The 25,738-nt window shown below is 45.7% G+C and overlaps 1 protein-coding gene across 7 annotated transcripts in view; it reads left to right on the plus strand.

Moving 5' to 3' along the window:
• Positions 1–4,706: 4,706 nt before the first annotated feature.
• The window catches only part of LOC147012074 (E3 ubiquitin-protein ligase TRAF7-like), a 113,873-nt gene continuing 92,841 nt past the window's right edge, over positions 4,707–25,738 (plus strand). For 5 of the 7 annotated variants that reach the window (XR_015051981.1, XR_015051979.1, XR_015051980.1 and 2 more), the window contains exons 1-6: positions 4,707–5,076; positions 5,303–5,360; positions 11,555–11,637; positions 17,785–17,910; positions 23,626–23,718; positions 23,818–23,851. Coding sequence is in view for 4 of the 7 variants with exons in the window: in XM_085858231.1 (XP_085714357.1) it covers positions 4,969–5,076; positions 5,303–5,360; positions 11,555–11,637; positions 17,785–17,910; positions 23,626–23,718; positions 23,818–23,851 (502 nt within the window). In the remaining 3 variants the exon portion in view is untranslated. Of the gene's footprint in view, positions 5,077–5,302; positions 5,361–9,849; positions 9,961–11,554; positions 11,638–17,784; positions 17,911–23,625; positions 23,719–23,817; positions 23,852–25,738 lie in introns of those variants that run through there. The other 2 variants (XM_085858233.1, XM_085858234.1) reach the window with 2 other exon arrangements.

Here is a 25,738-nt window from a genome sequence, read left to right on the forward strand (position 1 = left end):
CCCAAAAATCATTTCCCATTTCCCCAACCTAAATCTGGCTACAATCCCTCTACCTAATCCATTCCACGGACGCCATGAGGACTTACCCCTGCCCCATGAAGTCGGTCTAGCTAAGCTAACCCTTCCCCCTAACTAGTTTCCATCCTGTGCCCAGGATAAGGGGGTCTTTCACCCCTTGCCCAGGAATCCTGTTCACCCGAAAGTGAGGCTTGCTTTTTTTTTTTTTTTTTATGCGCAGCACCTGCGCGGCAACTCGCGCACTTTGCACCTGCCCGTGACGTCATGCAGCTGCACGTGTACCTCGTCCCTCCTTGGACGGGACCATCCGGCAGAGATACCCCTCCTGCCGGATTCCAACCCCACGTGCAGCCATGGCGTCACCGTGCGCATAAAAAAAAAACACAAGCCACACGTCTCGAGGGGTTCCCCACGCGAACACATGTGCTTTGCCCGTTGGAGCTTAACACACACGATCGCGTGGAGAACCCGTCCGGTCCAAATCCATTTACCTGCCTAAACTTTGTCCGTCCGCGGGATCGGCAAATCCACCGCGTGCGTTTCCGGACCGGGACTTCACTCTCGCAAGCGAGCACGTGGTGGTCTCGTGCGTTGCACAGCACGAACCGCGTGCTCACTGCTGGGCGAACCCGGCACGGTCCCCGAAACAACTACAGCCGCTACTCGGCTTTCGTTTCTCCCATGTCGCCGTCTCCGTCGCCATTCCACACACGCATACCTGCGTGTCACGACGCACACAGTCCACTCCATCACATTCACACGGGGAGACGCGGCTGCGTGCTCCCGCATGCCAACCGACATCTCCCTCTCATACCGCTCTCTCACACACACGGACTCCCTTGCACACAGCGACCTTGCACACGGCCGTTCACTCACGCATGCGGGGGCACTCACCCGCGGTGCCTCACTCGCACTCCGTGCCTCATCCATACACGTGGGGGCACTCAACCGCGGTGCCTCATCCACACACGCGGGGGCCCTCAACCGCGGTGCCTCATCCACACACGCGGGGGCACTCACCCGCGGTGCCTCATCCACACACGCGGGGGCACTCACCCGCGGTGCCTCATCCATACACACGGCGACACTCACACACGCGGTCTCTTCCACACACGGTGCCTCACCCACACACGCGGGGGCACTAACCCGCGGTGCCTCACTCACACTCCGTGCCTCATCCACACTGGCCGTTTCATCCACACACACGGTGCCCCATCCACACACGCGGGGGCACTCACCCGCGGTACCTCATTCACACACATGGCGACACTCACGCACGGTGCCTCATCCACACTCGGCGTGCTGGGAAGCACGCACTCTGGCACCATCGCCACCACACCACTCACACACGGGGTCGCTTCCACACACGGTGCCGCACTCACACCTTGCACCACACACACAGGGACAACCACACTGGGGATTCGTGTCCCCACAAGGGTCTCCGGGGCCTCTATACCCCCCAAGCTCTCCGTGCACCCGTCCACAGCACTCATCCCCTCAACCTCGCAAAGCACGACCGAACTCACCTGGTCGTGACTCGCCTCAAGGGGGCATACTCCCTCCCCTCATTCCTGGAGGAGGCCATCCAGGTGCTCGCACTGGGTCTCTACCCAGTCCGCCAGCTCACCCCCATTATCCTCCACTACCTCTGTGTGCGTCACTTACCCCGTCTTCCTCGTGTAGTCTTTCCTCTATTTTTTCTATCTCCCGTGTCTCTGCCAACTCTTCGCCCTTTACCTCCCTTGTCTCCACTATTATTTCCTTTGTCACGGCCTTCATGCCCGCCTGCAGGCATCGGCCCATGTTCTGCGTCTCACCCCGCAGCTTTTTCGTTTCTTCCCTCATTTGCTGTGTATTCGCATCCAACTTTTCGTTCATTTTTTCTATTCCGGCATTCCAGTAATCCAGTTTGTCCTTTATGCTCTGAGCGAGTTCCATAATCTGCCGCATTGTCACCTGCCCTGGCCACTCCCACTGACTACATTTAGTGGTGGAGTTATAATAAAAAAAACCGACCAGATGAACGGCATCGATGCCTTTCCCAACCTTCTGGTACGGGTTTCTCTTGCACGGTGATCTCGTCCTGAGCCATGGATTCTACATTACTATTACACATACCTAATCCACCCGGCACCCGCTCGCCTTGAGACGCCATCTTGCTTCTCGTGAAGGGTTAATTTCGCTCGCTCGTAATTTGGAGGGAATCGGGGGTCGCTTCTCTCACCCCTGGACCGATTCCCGTGAATTTAGCCGGAGACAGGAGAGCCCGTTTTCCTGTTCTCCGATACCAGTGCCGCGAGGAGGGCGATGAATTTGTATCCCACTCCTGACACCAGTGTTGCGGATTTCGCGCCCGCCGGCGTGCTGACGGCCACGTAACTCGAATCGCGGCACGTCGCCCACCGGACGGACAATCCAGTCGTGACCCTCTCGGACCAACGCCGGGAACCAGTCACGGGTGGACCTTTCGGTCTCACCGCGATCGAGCCAATCAGCCCCCGCGTGGGATAGGGTTGCTCGCCAAATTCGACCTACCTAAGTACCCACGCGGAGGGTAGACCGGGCGATCGCACCTCGCCGCAGGTCGACTTCGGACACGGGCCACTTAAGCGACCCGTTCCGTACTATCAGAATAACCGAGCGGTGTTATCGTCGACCTCGACCGTTCGATTAATTATCGGGCGTATTCAGCCCACTACCAACCCTTTACGTGAAGCAAGATGAGGATTCAAAGAAAGAAATGACGAAGCGAAGCGGGAAACAGTTCAACCATAAAGCACATTTATTCGCGGCACACGGGAAGCACACAAATTCAATTCCACCAAATGCACACAAAAAAAAGAAAACACAATTCCATTTACACAAAAAGCAAACATAAAAGTGAAAACCCAGTGCAGAGCTAATACCGACTACCGAGCACACGGCAACACTTATACAATTCTACTTCACAGACGGCGCCGACAACACATACCCAAAACCAAGGAAAAGAAATCCCCAAGAATGAGGCGGGCCTGAGGCCGAGACCGGGTCGGGCCTACCCGTCTGGTGATGAGACGCGGAGCGGCGATGGCCCCGCAACCCGCGGGCCTCGTGGACGGTGTCTGGTAGGGGGTGGGAACGGGGCCCCCTTGGTCGCACTATCTCAGCGCGGGGGGAAACAGGAGGGGGTTGCTGATGCTCGGGGTATAGAGGATCTTTATTATCCCTGGTGTGCGTCTCCACCTCGGCCAGGTCGCGCTGCCGGCCTCCCTCGGGCGTGCAGCTCCTGGCACCGACGCGAGCACCCCCTCGTCCGACTCTCTTCAGCTTCTCCAGCCACTGCAGGCTTCGGGCTCCAGACTTCCACACTCGTCCCCTCCGTTCCGACTCCTTCTCGTTCTCGTTCTCCTTTTCGTTCTCGTTCTCCTTTTCGTTCTCGTTCTCCTTTTCGTTCTCGTTCTCCTTTTCGTTCTCGTTCTCCTTTTCGTTCTCGTTCTCCTTTTCGTTCTCGTTCTCCTTTTCGTTCTCGTTCTCCTTTTCGTTCTCGTTCTCCTTTTCGTTCTCGTTCTCGTTCTCGTTCTCCTTTTCGTTTCGTTTCTCTCTCTCTCTCTCTCTCTCTCTCTCTCTCTCTCTCTCTCTCTCTCTCTCTCTCTCTCTCTCTCTCTCTCTCTCTCTCTCTCTCTCTCTCTCTCTCTCTCTCTCTCTCTCTCTCTCTCTCTCTCTCTCTCTCTCTCTCTCTCTCTCTCTCTCTCTCTCTCTCTCTCTCTCTCTCTCTCTCTCTCTCTCTGACGAACACCGTCCTTTTATCCCCCCGTCACTTCGCCTTTGACCCCCTCCCTTTGACCTTTCACCTCGCTCCCCATTGGCCCGAGAAAAAGTGGGCGTGAAGGCTTTTTGATCCACAAATTTGCATATATCGATCGCCCTGGGGGCGGGGCCAATTCGCCCCTCGCTCACCGATTGGACGGCAAAAAGTGGGCGTGTGTCGTTTTTGATCCGTTTTTGAAGCACAAAATCCGTGATTTTGTACACGCTGTTCGACGCGCGTTCTGCATGAGTCCAACACCGGTACCCACAGCGGGGCAAGAACGGTGGCGATGCTACGGTTGCGAGGTGTGACGGGAAGGTCGTGGCGGTTGTGGTGAAGCGGCGTTGTGGTTGGTGGTTGATGTTGTGGTTGTGGTGGTAATCATGGCGGTTGGTCCAAAATAAAGATAGTAAAAGAAAAACGGCTATCCTGAAGAGTCGCAGCACGTATAAATGACATGTATTCCCACTAGACAACGGGTTTGGGCCTAACTACACATGCACTTACCGAGATACCTCACCTAAGGGACCTGAATGGTGGTTTGCGAATCTGGTAACCACAACAATATCTAGCTCGTGTCCAAGTTTCATCAAGATCGCATCAAACGTCACGGAGCTATGCTCTGGAGAGAGTCACAAACAGACACAACGAAAATAGTGGTCACTGCTGGCGCCCGCGAACCAACAAACTTTTACTGTCGGTCTGGTCGTGATGATTTGGATCAAACCTGCAGCGTTGTTCATGTTAATTAGGTGTTGTGTGAACTGCGGTTAAAACGGACGTAAAGTTATGACGTGATCATCGACGGAGCATAAAAACACACGAGACGAAACTTCTGTTCAATGGGAAGCCCGCGTCATGATGACGTCAGAGAAAGAGAAAGAGAAGGAGACGGCGTCGGATTGGCCAGAGGGTTCACGCGCACGGATTCCTCACATCGCGCTGTGGGTCCGACGTCGGGGGGCTCGTCGTGCCTGCAGCTGGACAGGATAAACGTCAGAGCACGTTTGGCTCGTCACCTCACAGCCGTCTCGCGTCCATCCGCGTCCTACTTCGGCTCTATATTAACCACCTGCGTCGTGGGCTCCGTGCGGCGCTGCTGCTGAGGAAGAGCGTTCCGCGTCGGTCGAGGCTCCGCTTCATCGGATACCTCGTGTTCTCTGATGGAGAAGGTTCACCTCACGGAAGTTTCGTTGAAAACCATGAGTTTGACCCGAAGTCCCCGACAAGGACTCGTTTCCGCGGACTCCTCGGCCGAGACGACGTTGGCGGTAGAGTCTGTGAAGCGCGCGTCCCGTGAAGAGATGATTTTCGTGTTTTCTATTTCTTTCGCCTTTCCTGATATGAGATGATTAAGCGAGTTGTGTGGTTACCCATGATCGTGGTGCTTTGACTTGATGTGCTTTATTACGTTGCATGACGTGACGTTGTTAAGGAATTCATTTTTCATAATTTCTTCTTCTTCTTCTCCTTCCTCTTCTTCCTCCGACCTGTCAGATTGAGAGACCGGTTGATTTGCTGTTCACTGAAAACTCTTTTCCAGCTCTCGGCAAGTGTAAGTATATATATATATATATATATATATATATATATATATATATATATATATATATATATATATATATATTTTGCATTCTTCGTTCGTACATTATTCATCTTCTGTATCGGGATTGTTTATTTATTACGTACACAATAATAACGCGTGTTTTGACCCACCCCTCTCCTATCCCGTGTCTCCTCACAAAGAGCTTTCTCTTCTCTGGACCTGAACTAAGCCCGTTAGTGGTGGTGGTGGTCGTATGGAAGCTTAGCTGCCGGGGTAGCTATCATTTCTTCAAGCGCGACTGTGTCGCTGATGCAGTGCCCCTCTACCAGTACACACACTGGAACTGGTACTCATTTCGCCGACCTCGGAAGGATGACAGGCTGAGTCAAACCCCCTGGTGTATTAATTCAGCGGCCGATGGGGCTTGAACTCAGGACCCTAGTATCCCAAGCCCCCACCCTAACCACTGAGCCAACACCAGGCTATACCTCGTTAGTTATCCCATCACCTCGCTTCTATACTTTTTCTCAATTTTAACCCCCCCCTCCCCCACCTTTCCCTGCCCCCAAAAAAGTATTTTTTGTGTTGCAAATAGAGGAGAGGAGACTAATTCAGAATGACCTCCTGGAACAAGACTGGACCATAATGAGTGGATTAGCATCACGCGTAGGGCTTTTATACCAGTACAGTACAATAGTGCTGTGATGGTTCTCCTGAAATTAACACGACTTTCTTAAAACTCTGAATCCCAATGCTCAATACACTGCTGCCTTCAGCTGGATTTATACCCACAACCTCATTCCAGTCTCCTCACCGATGAGGCGATGTCTACCTGAATAACAAAGTTGTACCTTATGAGAAGGTCCACTTTGGTGGATGTCATGTTTTATGAGCAATTGCTTTTACAACAATGGATACTGCTTCTCCTTCCATTTTTGTTGGAGATTGAGATTGATGTGGAGAGGCAGAGAGAGATGCACATGGGGGGGGGGGGAGGTTCGAGAGGGAGGATAACAAGAGCAGAGAAGAGAGATTAACAGAGGAAGAGATGCACACAGAGAAGAGAAGAGAATGAGAGTAAACTTTGGGGGGGGGGGGGGAGGAGGAGAAGGAGATTGATTGATAGATAGATGTACACAGAGGGGATGGGAGTGGAGGAGAGATGAGTGGTGAGAGATGCCCACAGAGGCAGATGGGAGAGGTAGAGACGTGCACATGAGGAGAGGAGAGGGAAAAAGAAAGAGGGAGAAAACAATTATTTTTTTTTTGTACATTACAAACACGAAGAGTAATTGATGGCTGCACGCTATGAGGTAAAATCATCTGGTAAATTACCCAACGATAGGGACACTGACTGGATCATTTGATGCAACTTGCTCAGCATCTCCCTATATGTGGGATTGTGGGTGGTCTTTAAAGTTCACTGTTCTTGGCCCCGGGTCACGGAAAGACTCGGACCACCCCGCGGTTCTTGTGGCACAGATATTATGGCAAGTATGTACAGCCATTGGGTAAATATAGCCACAGGATAAATGGTCGCGTTATGCGTGCTGCTTTTGTCTGCCCCTGTACAAGTTGCCTGTTGTGTGGTCTCTGTTCCACTGCAGCAAATGAGCAGCCATCAAAGGCTTGCCTGTGGAACCATTGAGGAAAAGCCTTCAGAAGAGTTGGGTAATTATAGTTCCCTTGTGTCGTGTTGCACTTTGTAAGAATTGCTCTCCTTTCCCTCATCCACATGTGGTATTTACCCCTTGGCACTTACTTCTTGGTTAAGTGAGGGACGTTCTCATACATGGAGCGAAAGTTGTCACAGACTGAGAAAAACTCTGGCGTGATCAATCGGCAGCTGCCTAATCCGACGCTACTCTGAGCAAATTAATGTTCCAGTAATATTACCAACGGTATACGTTGCATTCCAAAGAGGAAAATAAACAAAAGCTGTGCTTGAGACGTGCTCTTTGCGTGGGCTTCAGACTTGTTCTTCTGACTCACATTGGTGCATGTTTTTTTTTTTATTTTTTTTTTTTTGGTGCCGTGATGTTTGACCGACTGGAAAAAATAAATCTGTCTCCTCGTTTGATGAGCAATTCTTCTGAAGTTACATAATAATGAAAATTGTATTGTTATTCAATTTCTTTACAGAATTATAATAACCTTCATTGTTGCTATTTGGCTGGACAATTATCATTGTGGAGAAGCTATTCCCTTGCTGACTTGATGCTTGATTGTTGTTAATCACCCGATGGCTGTCAAGATGGCCTAGAGGTATTCACTCTCTCTTTCAACTGTCTAGCTTGGGTTTAAATCTCGACTCGGCTTAAATTATCACCTTGGTGTTTCCCAAGCAGGGCGGCGCATCATTGTGTGTGCTACTGCAGGTGTTCCATCTGTTAGCAGACATTAAGGATGTTAAGCTGGGTGTCCCGTCTGCAAGTATTAGTTTGTGTACATTAAAGATTCCACAGTCCCTTTTGCGAAGACTAAGCGAGATATTGCCAGCACCATGAACGCATGACAAATTCCTGCCTAAAACTGCAGGAAGCAAGTGGTCTGGCCTTTTTGGGAATACCTTGACACCAGGTTGCACCACTTGCCATCTCAGAGCGTGGTTGGCTAGTTCAGCAGCTCTTCCACGACAAAAAAATTTGCGTGCATGTGAAGGACTGTCTTGAGCTACATCGGGCAATCCATTCTTATTGTTGTAATCATCTGGACCCTGAGGGCTAATTGCCGGTCACTGATCCTCAAGTCATCGGTTTGAATGGTGCTTGTTTTTTTTTTTGTTTGTTTGCATCTCAAGCACCGCTACTTTTATCTCCAGTTATTTCATTGAAGGCTCTGTTTCTAACGCACTAACAGCCTGCACAGAAATTCTAAAGGTTTCCTTGGCAGTACGGAATACTTTGACCATGTGCACGTTGTATTTGCCTCCGCACGTGTAGGAAGAGCATGTTTGCTTCTTTCTTTAAGGTTTTGACTTTTTCCAGCATGTAGACAGCCGTCGTTTCCCAAGAAAGCTTGGCTTTGAGAACATACCACCGAGTTAAACTGTGGCAAGCTTCCAAGGCTTACGATGTCCCATGTGGGCCAGTGCGTGGTTTCGAAAACTGCTCTGAGCCTCACATATACGTCAATTCTTCGCTCTGTTTTGGTCCATTACGCCTACAGATTCCTGCCACAAATGAAAGCAGCCTTTTTTTGCGTTTATCTGCTTTTCATTACTGTATTATCTGGCTTTGGCATTCCTCAGGAGTATTGGAATTGGGGATACCATTATGCCAATGTCTTTTTGACATACGTGTTGATGCAAGTGCAGGCTCTCTTTTTATTATTATTATTGTTATTGTTGTTATTATTATTATTATTTAACATTTATGTTGTTCCTCATCGAACACCGGGTCTTGCGTGCACTGTTAAGGGTTGACATTGCCAAAAGCTGACAACAGTAACGTGGAGGATACGGTGTTGGAAAAGTAGTTTGACGTGTCGGATGTTTCTCAGCTCAAGCCTTTTTGGCGAACTCGGATGATGTTGACGATTTCCGTTTTCGGTTGGTTGGTTTTGTGAAATCGGGCACTCTCATTTTGGTGTTCATGTACCTCGTTGCTGATATTCGATGTGAAATGTACAGTACACCAGGTGCATAAATCGTCTGTGCAGACCAAAGCTTGATTCTCTAGTCTGCACACATATCTTGAAGTATACTTGGCCAGTGTGGAATGATTTGATCATGTTTCTGTGTTTTTTTTTTTTTTTTTAAATACAGGAAAGGAATGATTGTTACAATGCTGTGCTTGAAGAACATTGACATCACATCTCCACCCTTTTCTTCTCTCCACCAAGATTAAAATGATAAAATTGTCCATTTTACCCACATCTCATTGTAGCTATTGGTATGAGGCATTTCTTCTCCCAGATCACTTTTTAGAACAAATCGTACTGAGGATGCATGGTTCACGAGCTATATCAACATTTATACAGCACCATGTTCTGTGGATGAAGTCCAAGGCTGATCAATACATTAAATCTTGAGATGGTGCTTCCTTGTGTGCATGATATAATACTGTATGTAGTTTTGTAATCTCATGTTACTACTGTACCAGAATGGTCTGGAAGATCATTATCCAGTAACCCCAAGCACAGAATAAATAGGCACTCGCCAAGTCCACAACAAAAGTCTCGTTGCTGTTACCAATGTCACTAGAGTCATGCGCAGGCATTGCTGCCAAGATCCGCATTCCACAGACAGTGCAGCAACACCTGTGCGGCAACTGGGGCTTTAACACTGATTTGGAACATTCAGCTCTCAAGGGATAAGGACTATTGTAGGAGCTAGTACTATTATGGTGTGCACTGTACAGCTGCAGATAGCAATACCCATACAGACATTACCAGTAACATGGTTTCTGGAATTGGAATCCATAATTAGACTTTAACTCCTGCCTTTCCCACTCATTTTAATGTGAAATGCATTGTGTTCTCAGTTAAGTTCATATTGCAACAGTTCTCTTCCAGTGCATGTTTGTATATATCAATATTGGCTTGGTGGGAGGCAGAACGGGTCAGAGCGAAGGTGCAATGGAGATTCTGGAACAGAGTGCCGAATGAGGTGAGGGTTTTTAGGGATCCAGATCAAGCGCAGTCCTTAGAACAGAGCCAATAACACTAAACACTTGGCCTAAGGAGGTGTAAGAAAGTCCATCTTCTCACACCTTCTTCTTATACTTTCTTTATTTCCGTCTCATCTGCTGTGGACGCATATTCCTAAAAGGAGCATCAGTGATTACCCGAGCAAGTCCCGGATGGTTATCCCCTTCAGGGTGGCCCCACTGATGCGCACCCTTTACTGTTTCCTCTCTGCATCTCATCTGCCCTCACTTGCACCTCCTCCGATCAAGCACCTTCGACACCCCAGTATTCCTCCTTCCTTCCCCCTCCTCAGAAACTCGGCCGTGTGGGTTCATCAGCCCCACCTGGTAATCAAGAGGTTGCAAACACTTCCTACTTTCCTCTCATCTTTCTTGCTGTCGAACTTTCCTTGGGAGTGTTTCTTATGGCGCCTGTCATGTTAGTGTAAATAATATTGTAGAATTATTAGAACGATTTAGCTCAGCACTGGCTTTTCTTTGAATACAACTGTGTTTTCTTTTGCCACACCTCACCAATCCTTGCTTTCCTTGTAACAAAACCCTTGCGTGTATCCATACTTTTCCTCGCTATTTATATAAATATATTATTACTGCAAATGTACCCAGTTTGTCGTGTATTTTGGTCCATCTTGGTCTGCACATCTCTAGTTCTGGGAAGTTCTACCCCACGTCATTTGCTCTTGTTGACCAGTGTAATGCACTCACTGTATCGCTCGGCAGTAATCTGAGTAGGCACTGAGGGAACAAACCCCCTTGGTGCGGTCGTCCAAAGGTAAGGTAACATGCGAAGTAGTGATAACTCTGCCAGGATTGGTGGTACCAATCGGCGTTCGTGGTTTATTCGTAACCTGCCAAGCCGCAGAGTTATCCGTGGCTGGTGGCCTCAGGATTGGGTGTGCGGGCGGAACTTCAGCGCTTCCCCTCATGGCAAGCTTCAAACCCTGGGCCGTAACAATATAGATGTACGCCAAAATGTATGGAGCGAGCCGAAGCACTCCCACCCAATCGCAAATGGATGTGAGTCCTGTACCTGTGCAGACCAAAGCATCGCCTCCAGCTAAGCCACATGTCAAAAGGCAGAGATTTAAGGTCATCATTGGTTAAACAGCAAACGGAGCCGCCTTTCCAGATTCTGAGCTTATTTGCTCTCATCAGGTTCCCATACCAATAATGCCACATTTAGATGAATTACGAATTGTGTATAAACAATTTTTCCAAATGAACTTTTTTATTCATAACTGAAGAGATCAAACTAAACACTGTTATAGTTGAAGGAGGTGACATGTCAGGAATATCTGCAGAAAACAAGTACAAATCAAAATTCACTGGTTGTAAGAGTATTCAACCCCTTAGGTCAGTACTTGGTGGAAGCACCTTTTGCAGAAATCACTGCTATCTTTTTGGGTTATTTTTTTCAAAAAGGAATATATATATATATTTTTTATTATTATTATTTTTTGTTATTTGTAAGTACATCACATCCAGAATTCTTTGAATCTAATACCATCTCTCAAGATGAGAATGGTCATGCGGGTTACTCCCTTTTGTTTGTAGATGACTCTGGGGATTTTGCTCTCACGCGACAGAGTGTTTCACTTTCTGGGAGCTTACCACGACCTATGCAGAACAATGATACGGTATGTTTGTTATGCATGCTATTTGCTTTTGACCTCCCTTCTTTCTTTGAAATGCATGTGCAGGGTAAAAATCCAGAATCACTGCTCACCCCTACTCATTTGTTACTCTTCTCTCCTGCCTGTGGAACCAATGACCACATTCTCTTCAATCTCATTCCCTCCAAGTCTTCAAGACAGATGTTCACCACAATCTCAGATCATCCCCCATCCAAAACCATGATATTTTCTACTCCTGATAACTACCCTCCTCCTTCCAAATTTACAGTTTTTTGTTCCTGCAAGTTTACTTCTGTATCCATACTTCTGTATCCACCCCATGCATCCTCCTATAGCCCTCATCCCTCCCCACTTCTCTTATTTGTCCAAGTCTCCCTCTATTTTGTCTTTCAACCCTGCTGTTGGTGTCCCATCCTTTCCACTGTTCCTTTTGTTTAGTTGCCTCCTGATCCAAATTGTGTTCTAGCTCTTCTATGAACCTTGACTGCATACAAAAAAATAAACGTTCCCCAACCTCTTCACCCAGTGAAAGTTGCAATAAGAGTACATGTGCAAATTTAATAATGGCAAACACCTTAAAATGTAAAAAAAAAACAAAAAAAACTGTTAATGTTCTATGTTTTAGAATCTGTTTGGAAATAGAAATCCCAAACAAATAATTAAAGCAACCAGTTAAAATTCCACGTTGCCCCATTTATGGCTGTATTAATTTCCCCGTCCTGATTTCCATTCATGGAGAAAATGTCCAGATGTCCACACTGATTCATTCTCTGTTCCGCTGATGCTGAGGGTGAGAGAAAATAACTGCATGCTTTGCTCCAACATTGGTACAATTTTAGATTGGGGGCTATCTATCTTGCACAACAATTTTTTTTTGGCAACTTTCTACATCCTCAATAACACTAGAACATTTTAATTTTTTTTTTTTGTAATGAAAACCTAATGACAGCAAAAGATTTGTTATATGTTGTAAATGAATCAAATATTTTCTTTGGCAGACTGATGTATTTAAACACAAATATTCTATAATTTGTGTCTAGAAATTGAAGGTTGGTCACAATGTTGCGCCTAACAAAAATAAAGGTACCTTTTGAGTCCTGCAACTGTATCGGTACTCAATACAAAGTTAGCAGCATCCTGATGACAAGCACAGGCATTTTCTGTTCCATCGTGATATTCCCTCTGGAACATTATTCATCAGGTATGGATTCTTCTTCCAGCAAGACGATGATCTCAAATGTGCAGAAAAGGTGGTGAAAGATTATTTTGTTAATATGTAGGCCAAATAAACACTCACTACCCAGTTGGCCTGCACAAAGTCCATGTGTATTATTGAGGCTGAATAGGTAAAACGTTGATGATGCAACTTGTTCGAATAGTCGGTTGTAATAGAAGACCCGACCTTTCTATTCGTGCAGACCCAAAACTTGTGGGGAAATTGCGCAGCTTTGTCCACTTTTCTTTATTCTGTGGACCCCTTGTCCACCTGTCCAACTCTTCCATGAATCATGACCTTTCTATTAAGAAAATACATAAACATCCGTTATTTCCGTGTGCCAAACATCTCGTATTGTGGCATAATAACTCAATGCTGTGTGATTGTAAAGGATAATGTTTCATGGCGGTTTGAGATGACCTACAATGCTTGTGTGATTGTTAAACCTTCAAAACATCTTGAGTACAGAATGGTTGCCTTTGAGGGATATTTTTCTTGCCAAAACGAAGTTTTTGCAAGATATGTTAGTCAGCTTGTATGTTTTTTTTTTTGTTTGTTTGTTTGTTTGTCTGTAATCACGTATAAAAAATTCTGCAGAGCACAGTTATCATTGGAAAATTTTGTAACTTCGCATATCAGAGGCCTATAGAGGTCCCTTTCAGTGCACAAAATTTTGAAGGTCAAGGTCAAAGGTCAAGGTCACTTTGTCGCAAATCAGGGGAGTCGACAAAACCTTTATTTTTTTGATCGGATAATCTTCAAACTTCATGGGAATATAGTTCATGGTCTGGCGCTCAGCTGATTAATTTTTGGTGGCGATTGGCCTTGACCTTCATGCTTAGTGCCTGAGGTCAAACATATTTGACCCCAAGGTCATTTTCAAGTTTTCGGAACCATATCGTGTCGTACCTCAAATTGAAATGGAGTTTTTGTTTCCCCTCTTGACTTTCCTCTCTCCCCCCCCCCTTTTAAAAACTTGCATGGAGGCAATAACTTAACTCAAAATACATGTTGCCTTTTCACAGTTTCTTGCACATTTTTTTTTCACACAAGTATCGAAACCCATACAGCAGCTTCCAAGTCTGTCACTGGGCTGCTGTTGCTAGTTTTTCTCACTGTTTCGTGGATCAAGTGCCATGAGGTCATTTCTTTGTCAGCATTTTGCAAGTTGTTATATCAGCTAACATTTGTGGCCATGTTGGTGACATTTTGTATGCTAATGATTTTTTTTATTTTTGTATTATTCATATACAGTATATGTCTATGTATAGCCTGGTGTTGGCGTAGTGGCTTGGGATCCAAAAGGTCCTGAGTTCAATCCCCGTCGGCCGCTTAAATTAATACACACCAGGAGGTTGACTCAGCCTGTCATCCTTCCAAAGTCGGCGAAGTGAGTACCAGTGTACTGGGCCCGGTGTATGCCCCGGTTAAAATAGGTGTACCATATCCCTGTGTCGTAAGAGGCGACCAGGGTTACGTCAGGAAGGGCATCCGGCGTAAAACCTGTGCCAAATCATAATGCGGATCATACGGATGATCCGCTGTGGTGACCCCCTAATGGGAGCAGCCGAGAGAAGATGTATATGTCTGTATTATTTATATATATATATATATATATATATATATATATATATATATATATATATATATATATATATATATATATTGGGTTGTCACGAGACTACCCTTATTCTCAGGTTTTCCTTCTGTCTGTTTGTATGTAATGGACAGCTCTGGAGGCCAGAGGAGTCAACCGATTTTGATGAAACTTGACTGGTAAGGTTCATACCAGGATCTAGTTGTATGCCTTTGAGCACCGTTGCTCTGGGCGCCACCGTTGCCTAGTAACGGGACTTTGAAATTTTTGAAAAAAAATCATTTTTTTTTTTTCTAAAATCAAAAATCTGCTTCCGCGCTTTTATGCGCCCTATAATCAACCTCTGTCAAAAATTTTCAGCCCGATCCGTCAAAAACTATGAGTAGTATGCAATTATATTACTATATGCTTTCACCCCAACGTTCGCGTTGGGATTCCCTAACGTAGGGTTAGGGAATTGAACACAAATGATGAATGGACAGTTGCTCGTCATGTTCCTATATGGAACAACGAACGGCAAAAATGCCATCTGATGTGTTCTCTTATCGACATATTTCAAATTCGCCTTAGTCTCGCGACCTCCCATGTCGCCTTCCGGCTTGTTATGGTTGTGTGGGTATATAGAGGAATTTAATGGTAAAGTTAGGATTGAATGGAGTTGCTTCGTCCGTGGATGTGTGGGACTTCTTGATGTAATTAAGTAGGCAAACTGAGCTTCAGTGAGGGGGGTGGTGCCATGTTAATTGGGGAGGCTTTAAGACTAATCGCCCCCCTGTGAACTTTCCCTATGTTTTGTATTCCAAGATCAGCAATAAAGGTGGGGAACACTTCCCCAAAACTACAAGCGGGCAGAAGCCCCGCCCTCCTTGGTTTCGTGTGAGCAGGCCATGCACCGGAGGTGGAGGATTGATGGGTGTGACGTGAGACTCATGAAGAGGAAGAGGGTGTGTGAGAGCCAGCAGATCAAATAGGACAGAGAGTGGAGATTTTTGGAGGAGGAACGGTTGAGAGAGAATGTACTTAGGAGATGGTCTGTAAGAACAGGGTTTTACGGCTGGCTTTCCTTTGACACATGAAGAAGACTGCACGATTATTGTATTCATGCTGAGGCGATTTGGCTTGTGTGGTCAAGCAAGACGCTGGCCTTTGGCTCTTGGTTGGGTCGTGAGGAATGGACCCCAAGCCTCATTGATGTCAAATAGCGAGTCGGTGAGGGCGATCGATGCATGGGGTCTCTGAGCCTTGGTGTTGAATACCACTCACGAATTGCCTGACGTACGTTTGTCCCGCTGCAAGAGAGCGACTTGGCGCCATTTTGCACACATCTACACGTACAAATAGAAGTGCCCCAATTCCACGTTCCACAAAGACTTTCTCTGGACAAAGCTAAGTGCCAGAATAAAGGAGGGATTTTCTTTTCTCTCGTTTTCCCCTTAGTCTGTATTTAAGTCTGTGTGTAGAGGTGCCTCGACTTGGAGTTTAATTTACCTCATGTATTTATAATTATTACATTTATAATTACCCTTGTAAATATTCCTATTGTCATTAAATACTGTGTTCATTTTAAGTTGCTGTTTCTGTGTATTTGTCATGGAGTTCGAGAATAAACCCCCTGTGTATCCATTTCTGTGCCCCCGTCATACTGCCATTGTGCCTCGCCCTTCCCATGCATGTGATGATCTCTGAGGATCAACGTGTCCGCCTCCTAAAAGGGTGAAAAATAAAATAAAATGCTCCACCATCTGGGCTCGCGGTTTTTTTATTCGCCCGTCACCACAATATGGGGTCGGGGGTTTGCCAGCGCCACGACAATATATAATTTATTTGTTAAAATCCTCCGTCACACAAGGTGTGCTTACACACACACAAGTGTGTGTGTGTGTGTGTGTGTGTGTGTGTGTGTGTGTGTGTGTGTGTGTGTGTGTGTGTGTGTGTGTGTGTGTGTGTGTGTGTGTGTATATGTATATGTATATATATATATATATATATATATATATATATATATACACACTAGTGGGGCGTGCTTACACACACGAACCCATGCTTCCTCATTGTCTGAGGTCACTCGCCTGCAGTTGATTTTTCATTTATTTATATTTTCATTTAGGCCAAAAAAAAAAAAATGTTGCATTGGCGTAACCCGCCCGACCCTAAAAATTCCGCCGACCCTACGTTTTTTTGCTATCGAAAAATTTTGCCGACCCTATTTTATTGCTATTTTTGTTGTTTTGCTATCGTTTTCAATTATCTTGTTGATCGCGATCGCAAAAACCCGGAAGTGTTTCGGACAGAACCCGCCGACAAAAAGGGTGGTACTCGAGCCGGGGGAGATTTTGGGAGGGATTTATTAGGAAAAAAAAAAAAAAAAAAAAAAGATCCCGACCGACCTACCCTATTTTTCAGTGACCCGTTATGCCAATGCAACTTTTTTTTTTTTTTTGGCCTTATGGATGCTTTCCCACGGTTCTGTGATGTTGTGTCGTCCCCCACCCCCGCCCCCCCCGATGTATAGGCTTCGATGTCCGTTGACACACAAAATTACCGTGTTTTCCCATTGTCTCGGGTCACTCACCTGCTGTTTTTTTCATTTATGGATGTCTGATTCTGTGAAATCTTTCCGGTGTATTGGCTTCGATGTCCATCGGCGCGCAAAATTTCGAATTTCTACGTCACTCAGAAGGTACCAATCTTTAATATCAGTCAGTGGTTAGAAAGAGAAAAAAAAATATACATTTTATTTGCAAACGAGTTTTTTTTTTCTTCTTCTTCTTCGTCGTCGTCGTCGTCGTGCATCATACTCTATGCAGAGTCTGTTACTGCTGAAGCAGTTTTTTTTTTTTTTTTGCTGGGGTTACAGTTTTGGATGGGTCACCATTCTGCCACAAGATACTCGACTGAGTTCAGGATACCGGCGATAACTCACCTACTCTTCGTGAATCACACTGTGGGGTCTTTAACGTCTACTAACTAGTGCCAGCAAGTTACCCCGTTTAGCATCCATTTGAGGGACGGCACACACATTGATGCTTCGTCCTGCATGTAAAACACCAGGGTGACTGTTTATAGCTGGGCAGAGATTCAAATCTAGGCTAAACAGCTAAGTGTTGAGTGTGTGTACCTCGAGAGTATCCTGCAAGAGCAAAACAGCAAGTTATTGAAAGATTAATAAATAGCTTTAAAGCTCCATTTTCTTCTCACTTAATGGTGAAATAAGTTTTGGAAAATCCTGCATTTGTTTTTCCTTGCTTTCAATATAATCTTTGTTCTCCATATGCCTAGAATTGGAATTGATGCTGTTGTTTTAGCAAATTTTGATATCTTGCTTTATTGTTGGCAGGCTCAGGTAGCTATGGCCACTTCTGGCCGCTCAGACTCGGCCATCTCTGTCCGCTCTCTACATTCAGAGTCGACATTCTCAGCTCGCTCCGCATTCTCCCTCCACAGTCCTGATGATGAAGAGCAGGTCAGAGGTTACCTTTTTTTAAAAAGTGTTTGATTGTGACCAGTTTACTTGTGTTTGGGTTATTCAGTGAATGGCATATAGACACATGGCAATTCTCATTCTGTTGAGATCTCTTTGCCAGTGATGAGAGGCAGAAATCTAGGCTTGTAGTGGTGATGCAAAACACCAATCCAACACTGTGTAATCAGGCTGATAAACCCAGAAGGGACAGCTCGGTGAGATTGCTCCACTTCTGTACTATCCTGTCCCACTGCATACTGGATGGCTGATGTGTGCCAGATCTCAGCTGGTGACATTGTGGTTGCATTTGTTGATGCTTCTTCAAAAGGACATGCCTTTGATACCACAGTTGTTGTGAAGGTACTCCTGGTAAAAGTCTGCCCTTGTAATGCAATTTGATTCCTGCATAAATGGAAGGAAATTGGTTTCTAATTGAATTAACTCATTAGTTAGACTTTGCCATCCCTTGGCTCTGCGGTCAGTGTGTCCTCCATTCCTCCCCACCTTCCTCTTTCTGCTGTTATTACCTGTGCAACTGAAGGTGGAAGGAGGTTTTCACCCCTTTCTGTCTGTTTGTGTGCGGGATATCTTAAAAAGTTATGGATGGATTCGGATGAAATTTAGTGGGCAGGTTGGGTGTGTGACACAGAAGAAATGATTCGATTTCAGTGAAGACCTGGATCCGAAATTTTCTTGAGTGATTCTCCACCATTGAGATGGGGCTAAAAACGATATATGGGATGCTATTTCAAAAAGTTATTGAGCTTGATATTGTTATGGATCTGGAAACCATGTGCATTCAACATACAGGTCCCAAAAGTTAGTTATGCCATTAAGTAGATGTGAGACAGGTCCCTTCCTTTTGTCTAGTGGGAGAATCAAAGATGTGTGTTGCGATGTCCTTTTTAGGTAGGTTATTAAATCTTTACATCCAACGAACCCTCCAACAAACATCGAACAAACCACATATCCTCCAACGGTACCATCGCGCTTGCAGCCCTTGGTTCGCGGGCCACAGCGCACCATTGCCTGAGGTGGAATTCCGACGATGGTCGAGGCAGTTGTACTGCTGCGGATTTGGAAAGCTATCACACCTAACATTCAGGTTCCTATAGCTCAGTTATATTGGTAAGTATGTGTTTTATAGATTGATTCATCCACTAGACATGGGAAGGAAGCTATGTAAATGTGCTGTGATTTATTTTAATAGTTAGGAGTTTTAGAAGGAAAACCTCATCTTCCGCAACGACAGCAACAAAATGACCGTTGGTTGCAGACATGTTGCAGAGGAGAAAACCCTCAGCTCCCGGCATCCTCCGCGCGCTTACTTGGGGAAAGGTCGAGCCCCCACCCACCGATGCGCTGGGCAGCGCGCCGAGGGGGGGAGGTGTCGAGCCGTGCACGGAGCGGATAAAAGGGGAGTCAGTCGATCGGATAGCGCTCTCCTGTCGTGGTCGTCGTTTTCGTCATCGTAGAGAGATTGAGCATGTCTGAGGAGATTGGAGAAGAGAGGAGCACGTTGGTTGGGTGCGTTGTGTCGTGTTGTTGGTGGTTCGTGGTTCGTTCGTGGAGTTGGCTGGTTCTTTTGCTGGCGTTCATGGGTCCCGTCCGCGACCCTGATCTCCGCCCGGGGACTCCGACTGCTCCACACAGGTTCCTCCACGGGCATGAGCCCCACGCGTGTGACTGTGGGCCAAGCCGCACCACCACTGGCAGGTGCTGCACCGTGGAGTACCCCCTACCTCCAGCTGCAGGTACCCCGCCGAACTGCGACCTTCCATCTCGTCTCTCCTTCTCTGGCTGCGGGGGTCTTCAATAAAATATCTGTGTGTGTGTCTGAGTGTGTGGGCCCGTCTTGTAAGTAGAAACTCTGTAAGTGCTTGAATCCCTGTAAATTTTGCCTGCCTTGTATTTCTGCGATAAGTCTTGCTCTGTGTCCTGTTTATTGTAAATAAACAATTGCAGAAATGTCCCCAGTTTGTTTCCGTCCTTTCTTGCATTGGTCCAGCATGGTTCGGATCTGAGTTTTAGCCAGGTTTTTATACCCGATAATCCGTTCATCCCAGCTGGCACGGCTTTGGCAGTTTCCGCTCGGCTGCACCCAAACCGGAGTTGGTAGTCGGTAGTTGGAACTCTACCACGGTCTGTAGAGTGACCCGGTTTGAGCAAGACGTGCCGAAGGCATGGAATCCCGGTAGTCGAAATCGCGTAGCTAATTAGGTAAATTGGTTCTAGACAAAAAGACCCTACGCTACGCGGTTCGGATATTGGCGTCCACGGTCGGTTCAGCGACCCGCCGGCTCACGGAATTATCCGGAGCGACGACTTACAATTCCGGGGAGTCTGGGAGACTGCGTAACCTTCCCCACCTCGTGGTCGTTCTCGCCACCAACCCCCAGCCCGCAACAATATGTTCCATTGGATCAGGCATTGAGTGGCAGAGGTATGTGCTCTACTGAGTACCCTTCTAGTTTTTGATCTGTTTCTTCCTGATATGTTTTGGGTTCTCAGTCCTCCCAGAGCTTCGACACTACAAAAACGATCTCCATTTGTGCAAGTAAAACCAAAGAAAAGGCATCTTTTTATTTTTTTTGCCTTAATGCTCTCAAAATCGTATAAAACCTTGAACTACAGAAAGTTTGTCTGGGAAAAATTATAAAATCCTAATTTCAGGTAGACAAGGACTATCGCAGTGCACTTCGACTTTTATCATCCATTCCATCCATTGGGACCATACTCTGTGCAGGGCGTTGGTGCTGCCTAAGCAGTCTTCTTGGCTATTGGGTACAATCCTGGATGGGTCACCACTCCGACACAGGACTTTTACAATGAAAGTACATTATTTCATATATTTGAGGGGTGTGGTAGCTTTTGTTCAAAAGGGGTTAGCTACATAGTGTTATGGATTTGGAAGGCTCTTGCACACTGACAGTCAGCAGTCCCAAAGTTTAGTTATTTCGTTAAGTATATGTGTATAGTTAGAATCCATCCCCTGTGTCTAACGGGAATTTCATGTCTGCGCTGCGAGTTATTTTGTAGTTAGTTTTTTTTCATATTCCCCAACAACAACATCCTGCTTCGTTCTGCCACCCAACCAAACCTTCTCACACCGACTCCATTATCCACGTGCTTTTGGCTGAAGGCATGGGCGGAGCCTCCATCGACTCAGATCGAGGCTCCCCTCCGAAGAAGGGTAGGGAGTGTTTCCTCCAACCAATGGACGAAGAGCGAGCAAAGCCGAGGCGCTCCAGCCAATGGGAAGTCAGAAGGCCAGGAACAACTACAGAGCCTCTTCGGGGGCGGGCCACCGACATGCCACCCATCCAATGGGAGGTAGAGTTACCTCAGGATGGATCCCTCCCACCTCGCAGGAGGGGTTGAATAATTGTCAGTGCGATCCGTCTGGGTCGTCTCGTCTGGTCCGCTGGCCATCTTCCGTCTTGGTGCTGGCTGGCGTCTGCTGCTTCGTCTTGGTTCCTTGGCGCTTGGTGCAAGGTTGTCCGCGTGGGTTCGAGTCCCACTGTGGTGGTTGGAGCATCCGATCTTCCCAATCCCTTCCACAAGAATCCCGAGCTCCACAAGAGCAGGTCAGCAAGCCGTGCGGACGCGGCCAGGTACAAACAAAACTCTGACCTCCAGCGTGTCTATCCCCTTGGCTGCGAGGGTCGAAATAAAGACAATCTGGGTCCATTTTCTTTTGGTGTGTGTGTGTGTCTGTGGTGGCACCGTCCTATAAGTGTTGATTGCTCATTGTACATTTGCCTACATATTCAGAATAAGCCTACACTGCATCTTCTTGCAAATAAACCCCTGTTAAATGTACCAGCTCGTTGCCTGTCATTTCTACCATTGACCCAGCACGGTGCTGGCTTGAGAAATAGTGAGGCCGTCTGTGTCGTAAGTTATTTGGACCGGCATGGCTTTGGTAACTCCCGCTTGGTTACGCTGGATCTGAGTCGGTAACAGCGACTCTGTTCGGACAAAGCCAGCTGAGGGTGTGGCTTCCCCGGTAGTTAGATGGCGTGAGTACTTGGGTAAATTGGAATAGACAAGTGGACCCTACCTCACGCCGTCAAAATATTGGCGACCACGGTCCCTTAAGCGACCCGTCGACCCCGGAGTTCTCCGGGGTGACGACCTTTCAATTCTTGTGTTCGGTGGAAGACGGCCCGACTGCTCCGTCTAGCGGTCATACTCGCCACCGAACCCGGCACCATAACAATATTACATGTACAAAAATGGTGGAAATTTTAACCTCCCCACCCCCCACCTCTGCAAATGGATGCTTTCTCTACCACAATGCACCATGTTCAAAGGAAATGTTAGTCGTTTCTGCATGGTGATAGCTCGACAGATGCCATAACAGTATAGAATTGGACTCTAATACAGGGGGTAGAAGTGCAAACTGGTGGTAGTTGGTACCTCAGGTGGAGGTAGGTTGTAATGTTGCATGATGAAAATACATTTACAACCTTTAAATATAATAATATTGTGGTGCCACTGGATGATCTTTGACAAGTTGAAAGCCCTTCAGATTGGGTGCGGTGAAACTAACTTGGTTTGAATGGCATTTTTGCAGTCAGATCCATTTTTTTTTTGTGTGTGTGTACATAGTTAAGGCTTGTGGATGAGTTAAAATTAGTACACTGAACAGATCAGGACACAACAGGAGAAAAGGGATAGTTGAGAGAAGGGGGAAACTCCAACAGCATAGTTGAAGGCTAAGATGGAGACAGACTTTGACAAATAATGTGTGGGGAGGAATTGGGGTCAGAAGAGGATGCATAGGGTGGACAAGATGGATACAGAAGGAAACTCAGGAGAAAAACTGGAAACTTGTAAGGAGGAGGGATTAACTAGGGTAGAAAAGATCATGGTTTTGGATTGGGTATGGTCTGAGATGGTGGTGGACCTTGAAGACCCCATGGGAAAAATGAGATTGAAGAGAATGTGGAAGTTGGTTCTTCAGGTGGGAAAACGAGGAATGAATGAATCGAGGTGAACAGTGATTTGGATTTAGGTAGGTTAACCAGAGGGGGATTGATGGTGGACCATGTGCGTACTGCAGCCACCTGTGGGGGGTGGTGGACTGGGACGGGACAAAGCATGGAAAGAGCAGAGGGTGTAAGACCAGAAAGGAGGCGGTAGAAGATGGAGAGACCACCGACCCATCTGCGATGGGAAAGTGATCTTCAGCTTCAGTGTGGCAGATTTCAATAATCTTAAAGGCCTTGGTTTCCAGTGCCTTAACTGAGTAAGATGAGGCAGAGATGTCAGCCCAGAGGGGAGAGCAGTATTCCATGAAGCTGCAGATGAAGGCCCTGTAGGTGAAGAAGAGTTCAGGTATGCCAAGGAAGGTGTCTACACGACGGAGGATGCCTGGTCAGCAACTGGCTTTGGAGGCCAACTTTGAAATGTGGTTTGCCCAAGAAAGACCATGGATGATAGTGAGACTTAGGAGCTTGAATGAACAAGTATATGGAGGGTTTGTGAGTGGGGGGGGGGGTGGTTGCGAGAGACAGACACACACATACACATGTACACAAAGAGAGAGAAGAGACGGACGGAGACGCACATTTGTCAGTGCTGTATAGAAAGACATTCCAAGTGTTTAAATACATTATGCAGTTCAAACTGTGATTATTTGTGGAAAGCTCAGCTCTATTTAACCAAATGAAGTGCTTTGTTTGATTTACATCCTTGACCTCTACCTAGCTGCCCCTGGTATTTCTGAACGAGCCAAACATGAAGCTGTATTGTCAGATCTGTCACATGGTGTACAAAGACCCAGTCATCACCACATGTGGGGTGAGGTGGTGATAGTGGTTGGTGATACTGTAGTTGTTCCACTCATTTTTATTTTGCCTCGATTCCATTCACCGTGTTCTCTTCCTAACCTGCCCACAGCACACTTTTTGCCACAAGTGCGTACTGACTGCAGGTACTTCGTGCACTTCATTCTCAAAGAAAACTTTTGTACAAAAGGTTCATTACATTATTGGGATTTTGTAAGCATCCTAATTGCATGATTTGCACAGGAAACTTCATTTTGAGGCTTTCACAATTTAACCATTGTGGCTTTATGGTGATAGAAGCTGCGGTGAAGAGGGATGTTTGAGATATATATATATATATATATATATATATATATATATATATATATATATATATATATATATATATATATATATATATATATATATATATATATATATATATATATATATATATATATATCAATCAGCAGCATGGAAGTTGGTTCGTCAGAGCAACATATCACTTCGAAGGGCTCATCAGGGCGACATATAGCTGTTCCATCCACTTGCTGACTCTTGATGCCCTTTCGGCTTATGTACTGGCACTTAATACCTCACTGACTCCGACTCATGAATCAAGATTGTATTTGGCCCCAACAAGTGCCAACTGCCACATTGTGTTCGGTCCACCAATCACAACCAGGAAGCACCATTGATGTTGCTAAGCAGTCAGGAAAAGTATTACTGGAATTATGAAATTCTCCTGACTTGGACCAATGTCGTGCCTGCCATCCGTGAAGGGTATCCAGCAGTTCATGTGAATAACTTTAAAAATGAAATAATTCTCGTATCCAGATCCGGATTCTGATCTTCACCAAAATCAAATCTATTCGACCTTCCGACACACCCAACCTGACCACTAAGTTTCGTCTGAATCCGTCCACAACTTTTTGAGATCATTTTAGCCCTACCTCTCAATGGTGAAGAATCGCTGAAAAAAATTATCAGATCCGGATCAGGATCCACATCTTCACCAAAATCTAATCAGTTTGTCCTTGTCACACACCGAAACTGTCCACAAAATTTCATCTGGATCTATCCACAACATTTTGAGATATCCTGTATACACAAACAGACAGACAGACAGAGAAAGGGGTGAAAACGTAACCTTCACCTTTGGTATTAGAGGTAAGAATCAGAATCACTGGAATTTAACAAAGCTGGAGGCCAATTAACTTGGTGTGTGATTTTGAAGTTGATTGGTTACACCTGAGCTAATTTACAATTGCTATTATAAGGGGGTGGACACAAGATATTCTAGTTTTGTATTTTAAATTAATTTTCTGAAATTTGCAGAATTTGTTTTTCACTTGGAAGTTGTGGGTAACAATGTGTAAATAAAGGTGGAAAAAAGTCTGATTTTAATGCAATTTAATCCCAGGTGACAAGGCAACAAAAGATGAAAATTTGAAAGGGGTTGTATACTTTCTATGGGCACTATATGGTATATATATATATATATATATATATATATATATATATATATATATATATACATATATATATATATATATATATATATATATATATATATATATATATATATATATATATATATATACATATATACTACCGGTCTAAAGTTTAAGAACACCCCCATTTTTGCAGTTTTTACTGAAATTTAAGCAGTTTAATGTTTCAATGTACTCTGAAATTAAAGCATAGAGCAAATAAACAATTGCAGATTAAAAAGAAATTGTGGAATCGTTTTGTTGAACAAAATTTAATCGAAATTTTTGACTCATCAACGTAGCCACCTTTTGCAGAGATAACAGCCGAACATATTCGTGGCATTTTTTTCTACAATGGAAATCAAATATTGTTCGGAAAGTTCTTCCCAAAACTGTTGCAGAAGTTCCCACATGTGTTGCACTTGTAGGTTGCTTTGCTTTCACCCTTCTGTCCAGTTCATCCCAAACCAGCTCGATGGGGTTTAAGTCTGGAGACTGTGCTGGCCATTCCCTGATTTGAAGCCTACCGTCTTGTTATTTTCTTCTAAGGTAGTTCTGACA

This window comes from Eptatretus burgeri, chromosome 15 (assembly GCF_056783735.1).
Source record: "Eptatretus burgeri isolate ZD-2024b chromosome 15, Ebu_testis_v1, whole genome shotgun sequence".
NCBI classification, from domain to species: Eukaryota; Metazoa; Chordata; class Myxini; order Myxiniformes; family Myxinidae; genus Eptatretus; species Eptatretus burgeri.